The 25,634-nt window shown below is 36.1% G+C and overlaps 1 protein-coding gene across 1 annotated transcript; it reads left to right on the top strand.

Annotated features, from left to right (window-relative positions):
- Positions 1–1,469: 1,469 nt before the first annotated feature.
- LOC136820183 (G protein-coupled receptor kinase 5-like) lies at positions 1,470–24,338 on the top strand. The gene is made up of 16 exons (XM_067076408.1): positions 1,470–1,672; positions 9,901–9,987; positions 10,336–10,448; positions 11,149–11,226; positions 12,108–12,214; positions 12,751–12,907; positions 14,104–14,244; positions 14,824–15,014; positions 15,609–15,646; positions 15,982–16,071; positions 16,374–16,462; positions 16,960–17,079; positions 17,208–17,348; positions 17,843–17,980; positions 19,951–20,100; positions 22,504–24,338. The coding sequence occupies exons 1-16, from the start codon at positions 1,621–1,623 to the stop codon at positions 22,552–22,554; spliced, it is 1,743 nt and encodes a 580-aa protein (XP_066932509.1). The 5' UTR covers positions 1,470–1,620; the 3' UTR covers positions 22,555–24,338.
- The last annotated feature ends 1,296 nt before the right edge of the window (positions 24,339–25,634 follow it).

The raw sequence follows: 25,634 nt of genomic DNA, 5'->3' as shown, positions 1-25,634 counted from the left end.
TGTTTTTCTTTCCCTCTTTCTGATCATCTTGCTCCACATACGTGTTAATCCAAATGTGAAAAAGCTTGTGAATTAAAATTGATGAGTAAGCAAACGATATCACTCTTACTTAAAAACAAAACCTTTAAGCTTTCATTATGTTGTGAAATTTAAAATTGTTACATTATGCTCTAACGTGTAACATTTTTTTCCTCAGCAAGCCTGTTGTATAGTTGATATTATATTATTTCCTCCTAAATTTGTTGTTTATTTATTTGTTTTGTATCAAAATGCTTTTTATCTTGTTAATGATTGAAAAGAAAATCTTTGGTTTAGTTTTTTTAAAGAAAAAATCATGTATATTTAGAACAGACAACTTTATTTTTAGTTTAGTAATATTTTTCCAACTCCCAAATATTTTAGTCTTACGCATTATGCGTATAAAGATGGGTGATTTTGATTGCTCACAAAAAAATGGCAGGAATATAATATGAAATGAGTCAAAATGAGGTGATGTGGGTCACCATTGGTCAATCAAAGAATAAGACAAATCACTATCTAAAAAAAATCCCAAAAGGCGAAAAAATTCACAAACTGAGTTTACAGCCGGTAGAGTTTACCAGTCTTACCTTAGTCGCTTCTCCGAAATTCTACCGCCGATTTTTTCCCGTCTATCACCAATACCAGGGCTACTTATGCTTCAAATTAGTAAACAATGACTAAAATTTACATTAAAATGTCATTTTTCAATAGTAAACTGTTGAAAATTCCATCAAAAAACCCCTGATTTTTAAATATATTAAATACTTCACTGAAGTTTTGAATATGAAGTAAAACAATGAATGATTTTCGTCTTCGAATCAAACCTAAAATCCTTTAAATTGAGAAATAATGATAAAAAATTAACACTGCTTTTAGATTAAAATTGCAAAATCTCGGCCCTTTTTACGCCACAAACCCAAAAATAACGCCAATAAGGGCCGGTGTAAAAAGGGCCGATAAAGTATAACATCGTCTAGTGTCGAAAGGAAATTAATATATGGAGTGCTGTCCGGTACCGTCCGACCGTCGTCGTCGTCGTCGTGTTAGATCCAAAAGTCTTATGCTACCCTACTGATCTACTGATGATGTAATTTAGCCAAATCAACTAATCAGTGGTGGTTTAGAAAGTGATTTGATTGTTGAGGTAACTTTTGGATTGTTAAAGAGGAAAACGAGCCGCCCTTACATTGCCTCGCATGCTTAACGCGAAGAACAAACGCCATCGCGCGCATTTCGAAATGTTGTTTACGTTATTTTCCGTACGTAAACAAAGTGTTTTCATTCGGGGGCTTGCTAGGTCATAACGCTAGCGCAACATTATGGAGAATATGTTACCTCCATAATTTCAATGGGTGTTTGACGGTACTTTCGAGTTTTGGTCGTGTTTACGTTTTATTATGGGGATAATGGTTTGGTCGAGCCAGGCTGAAAGCTTTCTAATGCAAAATGGTGCCAGTGAATCGATAAACTTTCAGGAGGGTATCGAAATATTTTTTCGTTACTTATTTTTATATTGCCCTTTATAGATTAGTTTTTACATTCATGCATACACAAATAACATAGTGGCTTGTCCGAAAACATTACAATACGTGTAAATGGATGGAGCTGGAAAATATCGTCGCCAATACTGTCTATTTGAAAGCAAGAGAAAGTAAGATTTTTATAAGCATCATTGTTGTTCTTTTTCTCCTGCTGGTTTTGTGACTATATTTACTTTTCTTTGCTGTGCACCTCAATTACTTGAATTTATCTCCAATGGGTCTGAAACCTATTTCATATTGATGAATTTGATCTTTGATCAGAAGCGTATGGTCTTTTCCCCTGCAGTATCATCACCCATAGACCTTTTTTTAAAGAGGCAGCCATGTTGAAAATTATGTACTCCAGCATAAAAACAATGATACAGCCATGCATAATTACTGTATCATGCATATTTTAAAAATTATGCATGGCTGTATCATTGTTTTTATGCTGGAGTACATAATTATTCAACATGGCTGCCTCTTTAAAAATAGGTCTACTGTATGATGCCGCAGACTCACTTAAGCCCACTTCCTGTTTAGGCATTTGATAAGGCTCCCCTGGTCTGCTGTAGCACACTGAATAAATATTCTGTGTTGGAGTAAATTAGTACCGTGAGTGGTCCTAAGTCCGACAGCCCTGCCTAAATCCGATGGGGTCTTTCAAAGATACAAACTAAAATAAAAACAAACCTTTTGCTGTGACGCAATGAAGATACCAAAGTGTATCAACTAAACTGAGAGATTTGATACACTGACTGAACCAATTGAACCTAATAACAATAATTGCTTCTAATACAAAACATAATTTTTTATTACAAAATTGTTAATATGTTTTAAACACGAGCAATGTCGATTCAGAATACATAATAATGGAGGTAATTATTTTTACAACTCAACACTTTATGATCACATTAATAATTGAAATCTTGAGATTATAGTCATCTTGTTAGATGTTTTATTTCGAGATTTATTGCAATAGTTTATTGTTTAACTTGGAGAGGGAATGTTTGTAAACATTGTTTGAATTTTTTTTCATAGCAGTTATTTGGGGGTTCGGTTTTAGGCAGGTCGGGTTTAGGACCACTCACGGTATATAGTAGTTAGTGTACGGTTATTTGTTGCTCGGAGATATTTTTATTATAGTATTATTTAGAGATATTTGCTATGCTATATTATGCATGCAGACATTGCCACATTCCCTTATAACGGTGTATACAACAATAGCGTTTAAATTGATACTACGTCAGTCTGGGGAATACTCTCAATTACACACGCTCAACTTCCAAGATCTAAATGAGCCATTCCAGAAAATTTTTGATACCCCTGTCCGGACGACGTGCATTTAAAAATATTTTCTAGCCTCAGAAATATTTTTTTTCTCCAGTGGTGGTCGGAAATTCACGACCCTCGACATGGCCCGAGAATTCTCGGGCCAAAACTTTTATTGGAATTCGCGTAAAGCCCGAGTATGGCCCGAGCTGGCCCGAGAATTCGGGCCGTGTTCAGGCCCACACGCAGGCCACACTCGGGCCAATTTTTGAAAACATGATTTAAACAGGCGTGTAATTTCAGGACTGAATTTTTTTAACATTTTCTTGAGAAAAAAACTTGGTTTCTCTTAATTATATTTTAAATATATGAATGTTGTAAATTCATATAAATATTAAATGTCTTATTTGGTATGAAAACATAGTTATTATAAATATACTTAGGGTGGAAATATTTGCTAGTAGACTGGTCCTGGTTTTAAATTGAAGCGTGTCCACGCATTGAGTTTAAAGCCCAAAGGGCTAGAGTTCAATCTCTAACCTTTCTCAGGCAAGAAAAAGTGAAGCCTTAAAAAATGCACCGCATTTTTGACGGCAGATTGAATCTAGCAATTCCTTTGTTTATGATTGATATTTTTTTCGAAATTTAGCGGTAAATTTTAGTTTCAATCTGTCATTTGTGTAAAAACCAGGCGAGCCGCTCAAGGCCGCGCAACTTTGGTAGGATTTGTTGGCTTCAAATCCTACCTAAGAGATTGACTTCTAGCCCTTCGGGCTTATACTTCATTGTGTCCACGGGAAGGTCGTAAAGTTTTTTTGAGCGATATAAACAAAACAGACAAATCTTATTTTTTACTATTTTGTTTGACTGGACATGCTGAATCAATTTAAATATGGAATCTCCTGACATGGCCCGAACATTGCCCGAATGACTTGGGTCATGTTCGGGCCAAAAGAATTGATAGGGTCTCTCGGCCCGAACATGGCCCGAAGAGGCCCAAGCATTCTCGGGCCATGTCGAGGGTCGTGGAAATTCCGGCAGGTATATACAAAATGCATAAAGCATAATGCATATTGCATAATAGTATTGTGTTAATTTACAGAACGTTTAAACATATAAACATTCGATGTAAGAAAATTCGAAGTCTATTTTCTTAAATCTAGCTTTCGCATGAAGCTCTCTAATTATATTGGCTGGATATTGGCTTATCTAACAAAAAGCATTCATTGTTAATGCTTTGTAAGAGGGAAAACCCGTTAAAATTTATTATCAATTGTTCGAAAAGATCTCTGAGAAAACCAAGAATAAAGATTTGCTATAAAATCTACGTTTTCAAGTTAGAAAAGTAATATACGGAGGAGATATTTTTGTGTTTTTTTCTACACTATACTACGTTCAGTAAAATACAACTATGAAAATCAAGATGGCGACACGCATTTTCAGTAGATCATGGATTTTATTCATCATCCAAAATTCAAATTTACAGCTTTGTACCCTTTATTTTCTTACAGAAAGTGGTATATTTGTTTTGTTGAAAGTATTATCTTTCAAATTCTCCTTATTATAGCCTCTAAAATTGACATTTTTCAAATATTATGCATTATGCAATATGCATTATGTTTTATGCATATTGGACCTGCCGACGGAAATTCCGATGAAAATCCATGTACATTTGCAAAATGCATAGAAAATTCCACTCTTTTTTGCCTTTTTTAATTCAATTGCCTTGGAAAACATTACATTTTCTTCTCTTGTTGAAATTTCAAATTTTGGTGAAAACTTTTTCCCTCAGAAATCCTGTGTCGTCCGCCTCCTGTTACAGACAAATTCTGGTTCAATTCAAGTCTTTACCTGTGAAGAAAATGATGCCATAAAAGACTTGAACCTGTTTGACCATGTATGTGCCTGATTGATATGAAAAAAGTCTAAACCCTACTCATCTGTCCAAGTAATCTCAACCAGTGAAGGATTATAAACACATGCATTTAGGTGTAAATTGTATATAACTGCACCAATTGCACACTTCCATTAGAAGTTAAGCGTGTTATATTAAGAGGATATCTCAGACTGTACGTAGCTACAAACTTAAATCAGAGGGCTATACAAAAAGTTACGTAACTTCATGTAATGCGGACATACATTGTCTAATTCCGTCATAACAAACAACATCTGGTCAGCAATGTACTATTCTCAGAAGGTCTTATTTATAAACATTCAAAGGCCAGATACATTCATTCAAATTAGATGTTGCTATTACACCAAGTTACGGTACTTTTGTCACCTAGTGGGAGGGGGTTCAGCCAGAAGGCGAGGGGAGGAGACAATTGTATGTTCCCTTTTGAAGAGGACCCGCTGCAATCTTGATCTGATAGTAGTAAACAATTTTTTTCATTTTTACCAATTTTAATTTCTTTTCTTTACTGATCACTCTTTTCATTTAAATCATAGACCTGACCAACCATTATTGTTATAAATGGTGTTCTATTCATAATGTGAAGAGAGGTCTCTCTGAACCCCCCATTTTTATTTCATCCCCCCCCCCCATTTCAAATCCGTACTATTTTCAGCAGTAGTCCACCAGTCATTCAAAACCAAAAACATTGAAATTTGTATTAAAAATTACAAGAAAAAAGAGTTTAACATAGCGTTGCAGACGAAAATTTAGGTACTATTTACACTTGTTTTTTAGTTGTCCCACACCAAATATCTAAATCAATATAAAATATGATAGATATTTTGACCAAAAGTTGTTATCCCCCTATTTTTACTTGACTCCCCCCCCCTATAATCTCAAAAACCCCCCATTTTATTTAGAAAATCTCCTTCTGGAAAAAGTTGGATCCCCCCCCCCCCAAAAAGGGGGGCTCACACAGTATGCTATTACTCCAAAGATTGACCAATTATCAAGTTTGAAAATATTCTGTTTAGTTTTTGAATATATAATTATCTTCTTAAGACAATTTTATAAACTCGATAATCATTTTCATCTTTAATAAGTGTAAAATTGAAACTTTCAAAATTGGAGCCTAGGCCATGGTTTCAGCCCACTTTTCAGGCACCCCCAAGCATTTTACCCCCAACGAGTTAGGTGCTCTTCAGAAATTGCTTTGAGAGGTACGCCCATTCAGCCGCTAATTTTTTTAACAATCACATTTAAAAAATTTGATGGGAAACTGGGCGCTGGGGTAAAAAAATTCAATTACTTTGAAATATTTTGAGATATTCAATTTGGAAAATATACAAAGCCCTCAGAGCCAAAGAATTGCAAAATATTAGCCCCCAACCACTAACCTGGCCTAGATACCCTTCAGATTTCTGGGGGGGGCTGACACTATTAGGGGGTCAGAAATCTAAAATTAAAAGCAAACATACTGAGGGGGGTTATTTTGAAAATGAACACAGGCAAACAGAGAGGGAGGGAGTTTTAAATATAAGTGAAGATGGAAGATTTACTTTTTGAATGCCAGCTTTAGAGAACCACTTTACGGTTTCCGTTGCTGCAAACCTTGGCTATAAAGTACTGTTTACACTTGAAATAAATAATGAAAATTAAATTTTCACTATTCTAAGACTGAATAAAGCCCTTCTTTCAATGACAAGTCTCTGAGTAACCACAAATTTGCTACCATTTTGCTTTATTAGCATGACAGACAGACTGACAGAATATGAAATTCTTTTAGTATAGCAAGATTTCCTATTTTCAAACTAAATTGAACATCCATTTAGCTACACTAGCGTGGCATAGTGTCTAATCCCCCTTCTTGGCATTCTCCAACCTTTAAAAATGCCTATCCAAATCCCCAAAGAGATAACTTTTCTCTTTTTTTTTTGACTCGGACTTAAACAGAAAACTTCCTTTCATTCATACAGACTAAATTTCATAACAGTGCTTGAAAATAATCTATATATATATATATCAGTCAATAATAGAGACTAGTTTATTTTCCGATACTCGGAGTTTCATGCCGTTTCAGGCAGTCTTCAGTCAGATTTTAAAAAATTACAAAAACGACATTCGCAATGTCAATCTTCAATTATACAGTTTAGTGTCTTCATTTGTCAAAATTGACGTCATTTCAGTCTTTGCTGTCAAACAAGGCGAGGGTGTGCTTGTTGACATGTCTACATTTTGATATCAGTTCAGATTTTGAGTTCATGATGTCACCGAATTTTGTGGCGATTTCAAGCTTCTCATTTAAACAAAGATTGCATTTCATCGAGGCTCGTTGGAATCCACCAGTTCGTCTAACGATTTTCAACGATACGGTTGGGTTCTTGTTTTGACGTTTGAATTTCCAATATTGTTTGGAAAGTTCTGTTTCGTTTTCATACCGCTCGTGATTAAACGACTTCTTGTGGTTGCTGAACCGTTTTTTGAATGTAGTTTCAGCGAGACCGATGTACTTCATTGGAACGGTATCGTCATTAGTATCGTCATCGATCGATATCGTGGCTTCATAAATTGTGTTTTCGGCGAGACATTCTCCATTCAGCGGGCATTGGTTTTTCACGATACAGTTGCAGGTAGGAAACATCTTGGTTGTTGGTCGGCTTGAGGATACGTTTGTTGTGGCTATCGATGAGCGATTTTATATTTTTCGTACAACTATAGCTCACTTTTACTGTGTTGCGATTGAATATCTTGTGGAACTTATGTCGTTTGGGAAAATGTTTGCCGAGGAGTGTCAGGAAACAATGTCTGATTTTGGTGGATACTGATTTGCTGTATGGTGGATTGAACCAGATTATTTTGCGCTTACGGTTACGGTTACGGTTCTGCGTTTGTTGGACTGGGGGATTGTATGTCAAATTTACCCGAGTCTCTGAGAGCTCTCTCGTATACCGGTTTTGCGTTGTTGAATATGTCTTCTGACAAAGAATGTTCAGAAAGTCGGTTTTCAATGGTTTTTGGTAATTGTCGAATGATGCTTGGAGGATGATTTGATTTGGCGTGGATGTATTGGATGACGTTGTCTGGCTTGTGGTAAGGTTTATAGCTGCCGTCGATTAAGTTCAATGTGATATCCAGATAATCAACGATACGTTTGTTGCATTCGATAACAATGTCAAGTTCCTCCTCTTTGAATGTTCTTTGGAGGTCTTTTTTGATTGTTTCAGATTCTGAGCCGTTTTCATTAGTTTCGAACACATATATATATATATCAATGATCCCCTCCTTGCTATCCCCCCCTTTTTGATGAAAATTTCTGACCCCCCTTTTTTCTTCATTTTTTTGGAATCTTTCTGATTTTTATGATTTCGATTGCTTCAGTAATGGATTTGGTCACCTACCTTCCACAGATATAAAAGACTTTGTTTTAATATTAGATTGCAGTAAACTAAGTGATTGAGTATTAGTATTATTAGTGTTAGTATTATAACAATTGATTGTAGTATACTAAGTCATTGATGCGTCATAGTATGCTAAAAACTTGACCACTTCATTAGTGACAATGACTTTTTAGGATTTAATTTAGGTGTTTTTTATTTGAATAATTGTTTGTAATGGTGGTCCTTTTTGCTAAAAAAAAATTACATTACTTTGAAATATTTGAGATGGACTGGGATGGAAATATTTTGCTACGTTCACTATCTAGCACCTTGCAAATTGGTCAATGATAGGGTAGGATATCAACAGCTATAATTGGGGTGAAGTCAGATAATTGAAGATGTAGTGTGTTTTTTTGAAAATCTAACCTAATGCCTTCTGCGCAATTTTAAGCATCCCCCCCTGGTGGTCTTGATTCGCACTAAAGACAAATATTAGACAAAATGGCATTTTTTGGCCTGTTCAAGCCTGTAAGTTTTTCAAAATAATTGCAAGTCTTATTTTTTTCCTTAATTGTTGTAATAAATGATATAAAGAAAAAGCAAAATAATCCCATGCCATATGGTTGAAAATTGTATCCCTTTGAGCCCCAAAGAAGCCCTTTTAAGCCAATTTTAGGTAGCAAAATGCTTTTTAAGGTCAATTTTGACCCAAATTCTGGGACTATATCCGGCATTGTTGAAATCAAACTCCTACTAAGAGCCATTTTTGAGCAAAATCCTAATTTTGACTGAAAAAATCTTTAAGGCAACCAACATGAGCCAAAAATTTTTGCAGTTTATGTATGCTGGGAAACTGCAGCAAAATCAAAATCATAGTGGGTATATATCCGCTTACTTTGTTTTTGTCTTATCTGTGAATAACTCAAAGCTACCTTGGAAAACAGAGGTCGGTTTCTATCCCATAGGGTCATGGTGGAAGCTTAACAGTTGCATTAAAGACGGAAGGCTCCCCACAGTGGCACTTAGTACAATGCAATGTGACTTGATCTTAGGTACAGTAGGCTTGGAGTTTCACCTTTGTATAGATGTTTGTCCGTTTGATAAAAGGCATTGCACAATCTGCTAATATGTAATGATGTCATTGTTTGGAACTTGGTTAGAATTAAAAGTCTCAAACAGTCAATAAAGAAAAAGTTTAGATTTTATTTAATGAGAAAAAGTGGAGGTGACTTTAGGTGATAAGATATAACCTCCTTCCATTGAACAGTTGTTAGCTCTGTCTGGTTTCTGATTTAGATGAAAGCTGCAGGCTTTCGTGTGATTGGTTATTACTTTAAAACAAAGTTCAGGAATTGAATATTCTGTCATTTTTGTTTGCACATCTCATCATTTAGTGATTTAAAAATGAGCTTTATCTATGGTTTTTCCAGAATTAATTAGTTTAAATTTCGTGTTAAACTTTCATTTCATGTTTATTTCAAATAACATGGTAAACTTGCAGTTCAAATGAACGAAAGGAAAATTTGACTTTTTTTTACTTTGATTTCTATAACAGGTTCCTGGCTTTTTTTTTCTCAAAAAAATATTTACTATTTCTTCACTTAGTCTTGGAAGTCTTTATTCAAATAGTTTCATTGTTTTGCTTTCAGAAAGCAAACTCTATTGAAACAATTTTTCAAAACTTAAGTTTTATCGATGGAAGTTTCTTTTCAATAAATCAGGTTCTTTTTTTTCCTCTCTAATTATTATTCAAACAAGCCTTTGTTTTGTTTGTTTTATTAACCAACAATTTCTATTCATTTTTTTCCTTTTTCAGGTCGAGCTAAAGGCAAGAGTAAGAAATGGCGACATATGCTTCAATTTCCCCACATTTCCCAATGTTCACAAATCAAAAACACATTAGGTAGGAAATCGAAACCAACAACTCATTTTTATGCAACCAGTATTTGGCAATTTAGAATTTGTTTCAAAGCCTTCTTTTCCCCAAAAAGGCTATTGCACACCTACGTTTTAGATTAAACTAGTACGTTTTAGATTATTGATCCATATTCAGAGAATGTCTAGTACCTTTACAGGAGCAAATCTTTTTATTGACTGCATTTTGTGGTCCTAAAAGGCCGCTTTCATTATGGGTCAAGCTACCTTTTCGTTCCACTTTTTAATAGTCTGTTTATTCTCCTTCATAAATGGAAACCAGGCTAGTGTGGTTTTTTACCTGGTTTTACCTGATAATTTCTTCTTATTTTTTTAGACTTGAGCTACCACAATCTGTGTGAAAAAGAACCCATCGGCAAAGAATTATTCAAACAATTTTGTAGAGTCAACCCAAAAACAAACCAACTTGTTCGATTTCTAGAATCCACAGTAAGTGTTCTGGCTCTATAGTCAACAAATTTCATAATCAATTTGCTTGTATTTTGCTAAACTGATTGGGAGTTCAAATGACTTTTCAAAACTCTTGGGTTAAGAAGTATTTCTGCCGGTATACAAATATAAAAAAGATCCTGACAAGCACCTTAACCCAAGACTTTTGAAAAGTCGTTTGGCCTTCCAATCAGTTTAGCAAAATACAAGCAAATTGATTATGAAATTTGAATTGGATTGGATTTTTTTAGACCTCTGGAGACAGACTTTAATCATTTCGTTATCGACAGTAAATCTCTTTAACATGCTGTAATGAATAAATCCTTTGATAATGTCCTCTTGTGATCTCTTATACCATCACCTTGTAAATTTTGAATATTTAAATTCAAAGACCAAATATTAGCTTTAATGTGGTTATAAAGTAGGTTTAAATAAACAGCAAAATTCTTTTTTATTTATTTTCAAGAATTGACTTAAAAATTTAACCAGTGTCTTTTTACGAGAGCTGTTAAATGTTCATTTTAGCTTCTGATTGCTTTATTCTGCATATCGTATATATAAATTTTTTTTCAGTTCTAAACTAAATTCTCGTGAAATCATAAAAAAGTTTTTTAATTGAAAATTCACGCAATTAAAAAGTGGATTTCCACGTTCATGCGCCCCATCACGCAGCATCAACACAACCCGCTTAATTTTTTAGGAAGATTTTAAATCAAGCATTGATAGTGAACGACCTGAAAAGGCCAGGACAGTTGTAGCACAATATCTTATGATAGAGGTATGACTTCTTGCTTTGAATGGTGTAAATCTATGACGTCGTTAAGCTTTTTTCACATGCACGTAAAATTTTACTTAAAACCTTTCGGAAAATTGCTCCTAAGGCTGTCTTTTGGGAATTCCCCCGACATAATGTTTTAAGGCCTTATGTAGGGTTTGCTTACGTTCAAAAAGTTTTGAACGGAAGGAAAAGTCACGTAAGAGCTAAGACCCTCTTAATCAACAAAAACTCTACATAATGTTGGGAAATTCCCAAAAGACAGCCTTACGAACGATTTTCCGTAAGGTCTAAAGTAAAATTTTACGTGCATGTGAAAAAAGCTTTAATCTGCTTATTTTGTATTAACAAAATTCTCGAAAGAAAACCAGCAGACTTGTAACCCTGTCGAGCGCTCTCGGATTGTGCTGCGCGAAAAAGACGAGAAGCTTTTCTCTGTTGACAAATTGTTTAAGCAAGTAGCGTTACAAACATTTCCATCAAAATTGTTGATTTAGAATAGAAGAGGGAACTTCCTTAGCGTCGAAAATGCTTCCTGTTTTATAAATGAAATCCTCTCGTGTCACATGGAACACTTTGTTTGCTTCCTCACATATAACTTATCGAATTATATTTGCTACAACGTTTATAATAAACTTTCCGCGTGCGTCAAGACGAACCATACTTAGTGGTCCCGAATATCGCCACCTCTACCATCTTTAATATCCCCGTGTAATTTAGATTCTAGCAAACCTTTTGGGGTACAATAGCTGTAAAATGAGTAGCTGGTACCCTTGGACTCCACATACTACTGAGCTCCTAGAAGACCTTGTAGTGCTCAAAAATCAGAAGAGAATATCACTCAAACTTATTCTTTTCTTTTCTTTTTTTTTGATCGACTTTAGGATAAGGAGAGTATCTTTGAAGGTGTCATCTCAATGGAAACGGTAGAAGATGCACGGCGTATGTCCGTCAACGTACCAACTGCAACCGTCTTCACCCAGTGCGCAAAGTAAATCGTGTGATTTTTTTTACAATTCCATAATTCTTTCTTGGTATGCGTTCCGAAATACACAGGTTGTAAAATTAAAGTCTGAAGACAAATCAAGCTTTTACCCGAAATTTTTATGTGCTTGTTACATGACATTTATTTCTGATTGGCTCAAACTTATTGACACTAATAAAGTTATCAGCTTTAAGTTGTAAAGCAAGTAACATGGGAATAAAATCACGTGAACTTTTTCGAGTAATCACATGTTTTGACTGCACTGATATAATTTTGCAACCTGTGTATTATGCCATTTCTTCTTATTGGATACACCTAGCACTGCCTGACAAGCTGGATTTGATCCCAGTTTGTTTTCCTAAAATAGAGTTGAATCTTGCTTTTACGGGTGTCACCAATTGAAAAAAAAAGCGCAATCTTGTGACTGACACTTATCAAAATTGAGATTCTGACAAATTTGTTCAATTCGAAGAGTGAACGAAACCTTATTTGCAATTTTGATTACAGATTGACCTTTTTATATTTTCGTTTTAAATGTTTAGGGAAGTACGGAACTACTTGAAAGCCCGTCCATATGAAGATTATTTGAATAGTTATTATTTCAAACGTTATTTGCAATGGAAATCGTTAGAACGAATGCCAGTTTCCAAGAATCTCTTCCGTCATTATCGCGTACTGGGGAAAGGTGGCTTTGGCGAGGTAAGTTTCTCTTTGGATAAAAAATAACGGAATTGAAGAAAATGTGAAATTGAGAATTGATGAAGTCACAAAAGATATATTAGGAAACGACTACACGCTTTTTAAAATCGATTGATGATTGAGGCTCGGCTGATCCTTTTTTCGTGATTTACAGGCTTAAATGTTCTACAAATGTTTCCATATGTGCATACCTTATTCACTAATGTATTAACTTAAAAGGGGACTTGGGCATTACTTTAATAGAGCCTACTCTTCCTATGGAATTGTTACCAAAAAACGTATAATGGGCTCCATTAAATGTCCGTACATGGGGTTGGAGGATAGTGTCCGGGGGGGCAGTAAAAATCTTCAAAATTTGCCTTGTCCGAGGGGTAATCTTGCTCTGTTTTTGGGTAACTTTGCTCTGTTTGAGGGCAATTTTGAATATCCGGGGGTCGACCGATTCTTGTCCGGGGGGTTACACCTGCTGTCCGGGGGGTCAAAAGTCACAATGTCCGGGGGGTAAATTTCCAAAAAATGTTATATCCTTCACTCCCATATTCAAATTTTTTCTGGAAGAGCCCAATATGCGGCTGTTTCTTTCTATCCTTGGATGGTTGTCGACTTGGCATGCGAATCTTCCATAGTGGGCAACACCCCTCCAACCCCCACCTGAAAAAGGTCACCCCCACCTACATAGGGTTTCCCCCACCTGAAATCTCATATCAGCCCAACCCCACCTTTTTCAGCAACCCCCCACCTAAATTTGTAAAATCTGAGGACTACAAACTGGAAAGGAAATGACTGTAGAAAAAATGAACTCTTTTTAACCTTCAGAACTTATGACAGTCATTTGTTTATATTTTTATCTAGTATAGTATGTGGAAAGTTGAAAAAGACAAAAAAGTACAAAATCAAACGAAGTTAAATACAGAAAACTTGACAACCCCCACCTGAAAAATGTTACCCCCACCTACATAGGGTTACCCCCACCTGAAATTTCTCATCAACCCAACCCCCACCTATTTTTAAAAATCTGAAAATCCTCAACCCCCCCCCCCAGAATCCAGGGGGGGTGCCCCACTATGTCTTCGCTCGGATCAGTTCGGCATTTTTCAATGACAGGTTGATACAGGTCTTAGCTGTACATATGACAAATATAAGGCCGGACGGCGGGAGGTATAATATTGACAAGCTGATTTTGTTCGACATTTTAGGTATGTGCTTGTCAGAGTCGAGCCACTGGTCAAATGTACGCAATGAAGAAATTGGAGAAGAAACGCATCAAAAAGCGGAAGGGTGAAGGGATGGCATTGAACGAAAAGCAACTTTTAGAACGTATAGATTGTAGGTTTATAGTAAGTATCAAGTTATATGTTGTTGTTATTGTAACGAAAAGCTGCAAAATAATGGAGGTGTGGTTTCTTTACTTCACGTTTCAATACCACGGAGAAACCATATATATCTCATATAAAACACTAGATAGAGCTACTCTGTATTTCCCAAGCAACGGCAGGTGAAGAAAAATAATGCACCATCTTTGCTGAAAGTAGGTCATAGTAGGTCGCTGTTCAGTACCGGCAATTTGTTCAACCTAGCAAAAAAAACCTGAATGGCGCGAAGCGAAGATAGGCTTCATCAATCAAATTCCCGGCACCGAACTATGGTCTACTTATTAAAGATGGCGGATTATTTTGATTCAAATAGGGACGGAGTAGCTCTATCTTGCATTTTATATAAGATATCTGTGGGAATAATAATGAAACAAAAACTGCTCAAAAATCACGTGTTTTTAGTTCGTAGCCATTAATATTACTCTTGCCATCCATTGCAGATAAAAATCTGGACGGCCAACTCGTTGAAATAAAAATCATTTGTAAATGATGTATGATTGTATTATAACTTATTAGAATGTTGTTTTTTCGTAACTTTCACAGGTTAGTTTAGCATACGCACACGAAACAAAGGATGCACTCTGTATGGTGCTATCCCTCATGAATGGCGGTGATCTCAAATTTCACATCCATAATATCGGCAATCCTGGATTCGAAGAAAAACGTGCAGTTTTTTACGCGGCCGAAATCACGAGTGGCATATTATATTTACATTCATCACGCATTGTTTATAGGTAAGGGTGTTATCGTAACTCTGTCCCTCTCGAATTAACGCCCTCCTAAAAACCAAAAAAATGATACGATAAAAAGTAATATGGTTTTCTCTGTAATTCGAACAAATAAGTTCGATTTCGAATTAGCGCTAGTCAACTGTATACTTGAAATCTTCATTACTATAGACCGATTCTGTGAGATGTCATTTTCACCCTAGATCAGCAATTTTACTAAGAGATGGTAGAAAGAATATGTACAGGATGATCTAGTATCATCTTGCTTAGCCCCAAGCCTTTTAGTGTTCCCATTTGGACCTGCGCATAGTTTTGTGTTTGTTTTTATTTCGTGGGTGAAAGTTATGTCAGTTAGGAACAGGCAGCTTGCTTGAGATTTGGTTGAAGATAGTGCCTAACTAGTCTATACTGTATAACACATATTATGAACAACTCCAGTCCATCCTTAGGAAACTCATTATAGAGACACGTCAATTCCAACGATTCTATCGTCTTGCTCCGTTTATGGGAAAACAGGAATTATATTTTATTATACGTTTTTTCCAGGGTTTAAAAAGCACTTCTTTCTAAAATAAACTTTTTATGTTGCTTCTTTTTCAGAGATTTAAAGCCAGAAAATATTTTACTGGATGATGTAGGTGAGTGAGACAAAAATATCGTATTCGATTTTGATCTTAAACTCCACTCCCTTTTTTGGGGAAATACGGAAAAAAAATTTCTTTATTACCCTGATAAAGGTTTGAATAAAATTTTGCAAAGATATACCTAGCAAAATCGTTTTTAGATAACCTGTTCAAAGACAATGTAATTAGGAAGAGTAACCTAAGTTTTTCTAAAATCTAAAAGTTTTTGTCCGACCAATATTTTTGCGCGACTTAAATTTATCCCGACTTATTCTTCCCCGACAGGTTTATCGTAAAAATATAGGAAATAAATAAAAGTGTTTTAAAATTTTCGTGATTCTCATTATTAGGTCATACAAGGATATCAGATTTGGGCTTGGCAATATATGTTCCAGAAAACGAAACTGTTAAAGGACGTGTTGGTACTGTCGGCTATATGGGTAAATATCTTTTACTGTCTTTCACTATGTTCAGGTCTATCTAAGCATCTATACCATTCTCCATTTTAAAAGGTGAAATCTGTTTTTCGGGAGCTAATTCGAGGCTTTTCTGTCGTTTAATAGACAAACGCTCAAATAACTTTCACTTCTAACCATGTTTATCAATGTTCAATCAATACAAGAAGTTCATCTTGTCTGTCACACATGTATTTTCCATAAAAATTAATGACATGAAGTTTTCAATCTAGTATCATGTCTCGTAAAAAAGCTCGAAAATTAACTTCTTATTGTTTATTTTTAAGCTCCCGAAGTAGTTCGAAATGAACGTTACAAGTTCTCACCGGATTGGTGGGGTGTGGGATGTATCATTTACGAAATGATTCAGGGAAAGGTACGCCTAATTCTTATCGTTAAAAAAAGGATCATTCTGTTCACATAATACATTTAGCTCGAGCTACAACCAGCGCCGAAATAGATTGGCAATTTTAGGTGTTTTAACTTGTTTTTCAGAATTTATAAAATCTCGGGCGAGAATTGCAATATCAGTACTTCCACTTTGTTTTATTACATTTTTCGATTTGGGAAGGGTTAAATGGCTTCCAGGCTATATTCTCAGCCTCATTGGAACATTTTTGAACTAAGATTAGTCTTAGGTCTAATGTTAAAACTCAGATATGAAAAATCTAATTTCCAACCGTATTTTAAAGCACTTAAAGATCACTCGCGGTTTTAAAGTATTGAGGGAATTCCCCTTTTGTTCCAAATATTATGCCAGTGATTGTAGATGCCGAGGAAATGATAAGAAAATTAAAGGCAATAAGTACAACTGAGTTGTAATAACGAATTTCGAACGTTCTTGCAACTTTTTTTATTAAACTCCAATTTCAGGCTCCATTTCGAGCACCTCGTGAAAAAGTCAAGCGAGAAGAAGTGGACCGACGTGTCAAGGAAGACAAAGAGCGATATTCTGATAAATTCAGTGACGGCGCAAAAGCTATTTGTCAAACTGTAAGTATCTTCCACATTGGACCTCACGTTAAGTTTTGTATGACACGAAAAAACTACTTTTGATAGAGTATTTTCCACCACTCAAAATTTAACCGCTGATTAGAGAATTTATTTCCTCTTTTTTTAAGCTACTGGCAAAAGATCACAACGATCGATTAGGATGTCGTGGCACAGACGACCATGAGCAAATCAAAGGCCACGAATTTTATAACTCAATCAACTGGCAACATCTGGAAGCTGGAAGAGCTAAACCTCCTTTCCCCCCAGACGTGAGTTTGTGTCTACCAAAAAGGTTGCACGAATCCCCTCTATGTTTCATATAGGGGATGTTAATCCTACATAAAATTCCCGTCCGATAGTTTCCCCAAATTTGAGGATAACCTGTTTCGATTTTCTTTAAAAGGTTTAGAAATCTAATGATTGTATTAACTTCTAGCCATTCGAAAAAGTTATTCTTTCTTTTGATCAAAGGTGCTGTGTAAGCAAATGATAGGAGATGTCCTTTAAGTGTCTCTCTTCTATGAAGGTTTTGATGAAATCTACTCTGTTGTCTTAACACGCGTGTTTTGCTACATTAGGGAGATAACTGAATACCAGAGCAGAACAGTCATCAATCACACAGCTCTCTCAAGTGACCTTTTAAATATTTTCAAATACATTCTTTTCAGACAGGGATTCTATAAAAAACTATCCGAACTATTTTTCAGTTCATGCACAGCGTTATTGAGTAGCTTTATTTATAACTTTTCATTGTATATTTCAGCCACGTGCTGTTTACTGTCGAGACGTCTTGGACATTGAACAGTTTTCGACAGTGAAAGGAGTTCAGCTTGATGAAACTGATGATCAATTCTATAAAAAATTCGCATCTGGCTCTGTTGCTATTCCCTGGCAAAAAGAGGTATATTTATTTCGGACCTTTTTATTCTGAGCTCCATACAGGGCTGAGCTGGTTCCCAATGGTCCTAAACCTCGTGGGACACTCCCTTGCAATGGATTAGACCCATTGAAGTCCAGCGAAGGGGGCAAAACCGACGAATTTTCACTAAAATAGCTTTAAAACGCTTAAAAAGCTCTATTTAAGCGATTTTAAGGCTTTTTTAAGCAAAAAACGTAAAAACGCGACCTTATAAGCGAGTGAGCTACTTCCAAAGTCTCTAATTAGCATGTTTTCATGCTGCTAAAGCGATTTAGAGGGTTTAGAACCGGCTGGGAACAGTAGTTTTGCCAGAAAACCGGTTTTTAGGCCTACAGAGCCGCCCGGGCTTACGCTGTAAGCTTACAGCGCTTTACTGGAGCCTTAGTTAAGCTTATTCTGAGCTCCATACAGGGCTGAGCTGGTTCCCAATGGTCCTAAACCTCGTGGGACACTCCCTTGCAATGGATTAGACCCATTGAAGTCCAGCAAAGGGGGCAAAACCGACGAATTTTCACTAAAATAGCTTTAAAACGCTTAAAAAGCTCTATTTAAGCGATTTTAAGGCTTTTTTAAGCAAAAAACGTAAAAACGCGACCTTATAAGCAAGTGAGCTACTTCCAAAGGCTCTAATTAGCATGTTTTCATGCTGCTAAAGCGATTTAGAGGGTTTAGAACCGGCTGGGAACAGTAGTTTTGCCAAAAAACCGGTTTTTAGGCCTACAGAGCCACCCGGGCTTACGCTGTAAGCTTACAGCGCTTTACTGGAGCCTTAGTTAAGCTTATTCTGAGCTCCATACAGGGCTGAGCTGGTTCCCAATGGTCCTAAACCTCGTGGGACACTCCCTTGCAATGGATTAGACCCATTGAAGTCCAGCGAAGAAGGCAGAACCGACGAATTTTCACTAAAATAGCTTTAAAACGCTTAAAAAGCTCTATTTAAGCGATTTTAAGGCTTTTTTAAGCAAAAAACGTAAAAACGCGACCTTATAAGCAAGTGAGCTACTTCCAAAGGCTCTAATTAGCATGTTTTCATGCTGCTAAAGCGATTTAGAGGGTTTAGAACCGGCTGGGAACAGTAGTTTTGCCAGAAAACCGGTTTTTAGGCCTACAGAGCCACCCGGGCTTACGCTGTAAGCTTACAGCGCTTTACTGGAGCCTTAGTTAAGCTTATTCTGAGCTCCATACAGGGCTGAGCTGGTTCCCAATGGTCCTAAACCTCGTGGGACACTCCCTTGCAATGGATTAGACCCATTGAAGTCCAGCGAAGGGGGCAGAACCGACGAATTTTCACTAAAATAGCTTTAAAACGCTTAAAAAGCTCTATTTAAGCGATTTTAAGGCTTTTTTAAGCAAAAAACGTAAAAACGCGACCTTATAAGCGAGTGAGCTACTTCCAAAGGCTCTAATTAGCATGTTTTCATGCTGCTAAAGCGATTTAGAGGGTTTAGAACCGGCTGGGAACAGTAGTTTTGCCAGAAAACCGGTTTTTAGGCCTACAGAGCCGCCCGGGCTTACGCTGTAAGCTTACAGCGCTTTACTGGAGCCTTAGTTAAGCTTATTCTGAGCTCCATACAGGGCTGAGCTGGTTCCCAATGGTCCTAAACCAAAGCAAATTCTGATAATTCTGCACTGGCACTTATGCACTCTATGATCATGGCTCCGTAAGAGAATCGGTCCAGTTTGGTGGACCGCTCTGATCTTTTTCTTGCAGATTTTGGATGAATATTAAATGCTGTCCATTCGCTCTTAATTTCGTTTACAAACATAAGACAAAGCGGTTCTGATTGTTTTGGCTGAACAACCAGGTCAGATATTCACATTCACCACATCCCTTCAGAGCAGATCATGGTGTGCGCAGATAGGATGATCTGTTATGAGATTAGAGAAAACAGTACCTTCTACTGGTGATGTAAAATGGCATATTTACAAACGTTCTTTTCTCCGTCTTTTAGATGATCGAGACAGAGGTGTTCAAAGAGCTTAATGTGTTCGGACCAAACGGCGCGCCGACGCCGGATCTTATAGGCGACGCACCGCCAGAAGAGCAAGAACACGAACCGAAATGTTGTGGATTCTTTCGTGGCTCACGTCAGCGGACGAGGGTAAGAAAAGAATTTCAGTTTATCTTTGAAATGTTCTCTGGGAAAGTGAAAGCTATCAATGCGTTGAAAAATGATTTTTGAGTTAAACATCTGGCATCTTCGGAAAGATGTTGGCCTCGACTTTCTACAGAAACAACGGTGTCTTAGCTGAAAGCTGATGCATTGCTTTTTCAATTCGCTAATTTCATAATGTGACAAATATTCTCACTTTAAACTTTTAACTAGCGGCTACGGACATTTGATGTCATTCAGCACTGATTGAACTTTGACTTTTACCTTGACTGAAATTTGCGGATTTTTATTGGTCAGCCTAAGCTGAGCATTCAAATAGGTAAAATTTTCTTCCACCATAAGACGGCAAAAAAAAAATCCGATTTTCCGATCTCACTTTGATTTCTAAACTTTCTTCCGATCGGGTTAACTTTTTGGGTACTTTTAGCGTGCGTTGTTTTTTTACCGTTTTTACAGATCATAATGTACTTTCAAGATGGCGGCTCAAGCGATAGTCCAGATGTGATAAGTCAGTGTTGTACCAAAGTATTTCCAGTGTAAATCTGTTTCAAGCTTCAATTTCTGTTTTTTTTTTTTTAACTCGGCAAATCAAACACATGATTTTCATCAAGGGGATTCTTTTTCTACATCCTTTGAAGGTTTAAAGCCATTTGCTCAAGTTTTTGTTTATGTTGAATTTTTCTGATACTTTTTATATTGCTGCTTTTTAATAGTTTTTGCAATAAAAACATATTTTCTTGTTTGCCTCTAGGGGGGGTTGATAGTGTTATAATGTTATTGGAATTTGATAAAGTTTACAAAAGCACAGCTACTGTCTAAATTGGATAAAGACTGGATGCAATCGTGCTTTTTTGGACTTGGACGTGTTTGTGATAAAGGCGAATCGCAAAAAACTGTTTGGTTCCCGTCATTTCTACTTTAAAAAGTGGGAGTCGTTCGGCCGGTCAGTCGAAAATATTTTTCTGTTAAGAATCAGCTATACATCTTGTTGAAAGGGAATTCGTGTGGGACTGATCCGAATTTTTAAAATTGAGAAACCGTGGATAAACAGGTGTTTTTCGGTTTACTCTCCATTAGCATGCGGCTCTCTACTTCGATTTGAAAACTTTTTAAACACAGAGCGTGCAGAGGTCGACAGTGGAAATCCAGCAAAGCAGCGGAAAAGCTTTCCGACTCTCCAGCTCTACCTGCTGACCGTAAATCAGATATGACGGGAACCAAATGATGACATCACATCTCCTATTATTGGACTTGCAAAATTATGGAATTGGAATTTGATCATTTATATTAATATTAATATATACAGTTCTTGTTGGAATTGATCAAACTATTTTTCACGCAGTTTCCGGACGCAGATTGTGTTTTTCTAACCTTTTCTAACCTTGGCGCACATTTTGACTGAATGATGGAATGGAATGAATGGCGATAACAGTTTATAGATATCTCTTATCAGACTTGCAGAAAGCGGGCTGTCGTCCAATTACACAACATGCACACTCTTGTCACAACTTGCACAGCCATAACAAAACAGATCAATCTGGTCTTCATTTAACATTGTTTTTAAAGTTTAAAAAAACACTGCCAGTGCTTGGCACAGAAGAGAGGACTCCCAGTTGAAATTAATTGCTACACCGCTGCCCTGTTGAATTTATTTATTATGGTTGTGTGTTTATTCTGCCAAGGCGGTAAAATCAATCGCCCAAATTCATAGACCAATCAAAAGCGAGTTTAAAGCAAAACGGGGGAAAAATGAGCTTCCCCGCATAGTTATGAATTTTAAGTTTTGCTTTCGATTATCATTTGCGACCAGCAAAGTCTTCAAGATGGTTGTGTGCATGTTGTGTAACTTGACGGTACTACTAACTACAAAATTTATTTACCCAGACTGGAGGGGCCATCCATATAGTACGTACACAGTGAAGGGGGGAGAGGGGGTTTTGCAAAAGCGTACATCTATTGTTTTAAACAAAGTTATTTCTATTGTTCTCTGCGTACAAGGGGGGAGGGGGTGTCAAATATTTGGAAAATCTTTGCGTACGTACTATATGGACAATGCTAAAGAGAAGTATACTTTGAGCTTCTCGTGGGGGGGGGGGGGGTGGAGGTGCTCTCAGGCTTGTTTTACATAATTTTAAATCAAGTTATCAAATGTTTCTCATTTTGTACATTATTCAACATATTTAGTCTACTCTGTTTCAGTGCATCTCTTACATCTGTTAACCCACTTATTAAAGCTATCTGGCTAAGCTCTATTGGCTGACCTTCCAGCCTCGGCTGGTTTATTCCCATTGCAGTAGACTCGAGTTTTCGCGTTTTCTGCTAAGAAACTTGCAGTTTGGGTAAATTTTCCATTTGAAAGGTATTTTGAACCAATTTTTTAATTCTTTCTAGACGGCACAGACTTATGTGGCTGATCAGGAGCCTTCTACAAGTAGCGGGTAAAGTTGACGGAAAAGAACTGCTACAAATCTCAACGTATGGGGACGTGTGTCACACTTAGATAGAATGTCGTTCACTCACATTGGCCAATGGTGGATAGGAGGCTCTAGAAGAAATGAACTCGTCGCTTCAATCAGATCACCATTCATACAAGCACCAATTGTTTTGGTTGGGCTACATCTTTTAGAGTACCTTCAAGATATTTTTTGGAATCAAAAAGATTAGCACGAAATGGTTGATCATTGAGTATTTTCCATAGAATATTCACCAATGACATCTTCGCACGGTGCGAAATATAAACAAAAATTGAACAAGCAAAGTAGATATATGTTATTTTTTTAGAAATTGCTACAAGAGAAAGAGGACAATAGGCAAAACGAAATTTATTGTTATTATTAATATTAAAGATATGATGGACACAAAGAAGATATGACTATGTGTTTATCATATTGAAATTTTACAATTTTTTTATTTTTTGCCATTGCTTTATTTTATTCTGTTTTAATTAATTATAAAAGGTAGATTCCGCATTTTAGCTTTGAATTAATATTTTAATAATCAATATGTCGATTATTTTTCCTCTGGAATATAGTAATTACTTCTTACCAGATTTTTGATATAGTAACAAAGCTACATGGTAATTTCATTGGGATTGTTCTGTTGTTATTTTAGTTCTGCAGTTATTGAAGAAATTTTCATAATGCATTTTTCAGCCATTCTGATTTATGACTATTTTAAACTGTGGTATGCCACACCTATATTACAAGATCCACGAAATTATATTCCAATTTCTTGATACCATGGTTTGTTTTTTGTTTTAATTTTATCGTGTATAAATATTGTTTATCATTCACTCCTTTATGTCTCTAACCAAATTATGCGTATCTTCTTGATATCTATGGGGGGTTGCATTTCTCCTATTGATAAAATTTCAAGCACTTTAAGAAAAATAAAACGAATCAATTTTTTTGTAATACAATTTCACAAATTTTATCATTTTTTCAATGTACATGATGAAATTCGGGAAAACTAACACTATTAGAAAGAAGTTTATTTCTATCTTAGCATAGCAAAATTTATCTTTTTATTATCATTTTACTTACATAAAGTAGAAACTTTAAAATTGGATTTTTTGAATTTATTGACTTGACCTCCAAGTCGACAATTCTTTTCTCCATAAATTTATCAATTGCTTTATATTTGCCTAATTGACGGCTGAGGTATTTAGATTGCAACAATTGAAAAACGCACGCAGGCCTTCTTAGTAACTTTCATAAACTCTCTCAATCTTCTTTTAAAAGCGGTGTGGGGAGTTTTGCGAAATCTTTCGATTTTCACATGGAAAATAGTTGAAAATTATATAGTAATATCATTTATAGACTCTTCTAAGCTGACAACTGACTTCTAAGCTCTTACAACTAATAACTGCCAAAAGCCGGGCAAGCACTAGCGGACAATATTCGCACTACCTCTTAGTACCTACTTTGCAGGTAAAGGGTTTCGCACTGCTCTGTCCATCTCTAACCCATTTCACAATTAGGCAATTAATTAAGTATGCTACCATTGCACTGTCTCGCTAACCAATATCTTTAGAATGATTTATTAGTCAAGATTTTTTGTTTTATTTTGATTTAGTTAATACACAAACAGTTTGTATTATATATCTAACATCCTGGGAGTGTGAATTCTAGGTATGGGTGAAACGAAATTTACTGATAAAAAGTGCATGAAAAGATTGTACAAATTTATTTTAACAGATTACTCAAAAGAAAATTTCTATTAGAATATTTTAAACGCTTTAAACTTATTTTTTTATCCCAAAATATATATACAAAATAAGTATGTCCCTAAAGAAGGGCCTTTTTTATTGGTTTGAAACCCAATCGGAGAGGGGGAAGCTTGCTCTGAACACCCAACAAATTTTACTGGTAAAATGGTACATAAACCAACGATTTAAAAATAATAGATAACCAACTACCTCTAGAAGGCACTTCTCCCAAGAGAACAACCATTGTTTTCCTATTGAAATGAGCACTCCTTTAAATAGCTCTGTGTGCAGTGCGTGTTATGCTTTTAGCTAGATTTTGACACATTTTTTGACATCCACTGAATTGATAGAAAATTTGAATTGTTATTTACTGCAAATTTTGGAATTTTTTTCAAAAGATAAAGGTACCAATCTTTAGACAAATTGACTACGGATCGGCCTGATACCACTTAATCTTCATCTGGATAAATAAACGCTCATAAAATGCTGTTATCTGAAAAATATATGTGTGATTTGAAGTGCGATATCTCGCGAATGAAAAGTGCATGAAGGTTGCCTGATACAAAATAAACAGATGAATGTTTATAGAACAATAATATCTAATTAAAAAATTCCTTCTGTGAGGCTGCCTATAGGAAAATACACTTTTTCTAACCCAAATTTTGGAAAAATATACATCACGTGATCGATTCTGTCCAATAGAAGGTTGCAAATGAAGCAAGTTTTTATTTAATTGCACTTTTTACGATGCAAAATGTCCCCGGGGGGGGGCACTGGGTTTGCGGACTGACGGTATGTGCGGGCCAAAAATTGGCTTTTAAAATTGCACCCTTACAGTGCAGCAAAAATCAGTGAAAATCATACCCTTAGAGTGCATTTTCCTCCAAATTTTCGATCCCTTTCGTGCAAAAAATGGTCAAAATTTTAGCATTTTTGGTCAAAATATCTAGATTTTTCAAGAATTTTCTGAAATTTCTACCCTTACAGTGCATCTCTAGTTTTTCCGACCCTTACAGTGCATTTGAGGTGCCTTGAAAAAGACACCCTTAGTGCCCGCACATACCCGTCGGTCCTTTTGCCCAGCTGCCCCCCCCGGGAAAATGTCATTAATATTTTTACAACCGTAACACGGATGTTTTTTGAGAATCAAGGCAAGTTGGTTATCTATTATTTTTAGCAAAACGAACGAGGCGAAAAAAATATTTGACTGGGTCCCCCAGACCATGTCTCTCAACTATATATTACCTCAAACTGACAGTAGGATGGAGGCTTGATTTGAATTTTGAGAAACGTCCGCGTTCTCTCCGAAATTTTT

This window comes from Clytia hemisphaerica, unplaced genomic scaffold, assembly GCF_902728285.1.
Source record: "Clytia hemisphaerica strain Z4C2 unplaced genomic scaffold, Clytia hemisphaerica genome assembly, whole genome shotgun sequence".
NCBI classification, from domain to species: domain Eukaryota; kingdom Metazoa; phylum Cnidaria; class Hydrozoa; order Leptothecata; family Clytiidae; genus Clytia; species Clytia hemisphaerica.
The sequence above is the reverse complement of the archived record's forward strand: the minus strand, read 5'-3'. Positions and strand labels throughout refer to the sequence as shown.

Excerpts from the sequence above, each read along its gene's own strand:
- LOC136820183 (XM_067076408.1), top strand. The coding sequence starts at position 1,621 with ATGGAGCTGGAAAATATCGTCGCCAATACTGTCTATTTGAAAGCAAGA. Across the intron at positions 17,080-17,207 it reads CAAAAGCTATTTGTCAAACT|CTACTGGCAAAAGATCACAA; the intron begins GTAAGTATCTTC and ends TCTTTTTTTAAG. Across the intron at positions 20,101-22,503 it reads GCTCACGTCAGCGGACGAGG|ACGGCACAGACTTATGTGGC; the intron begins GTAAGAAAAGAA and ends AATTCTTTCTAG.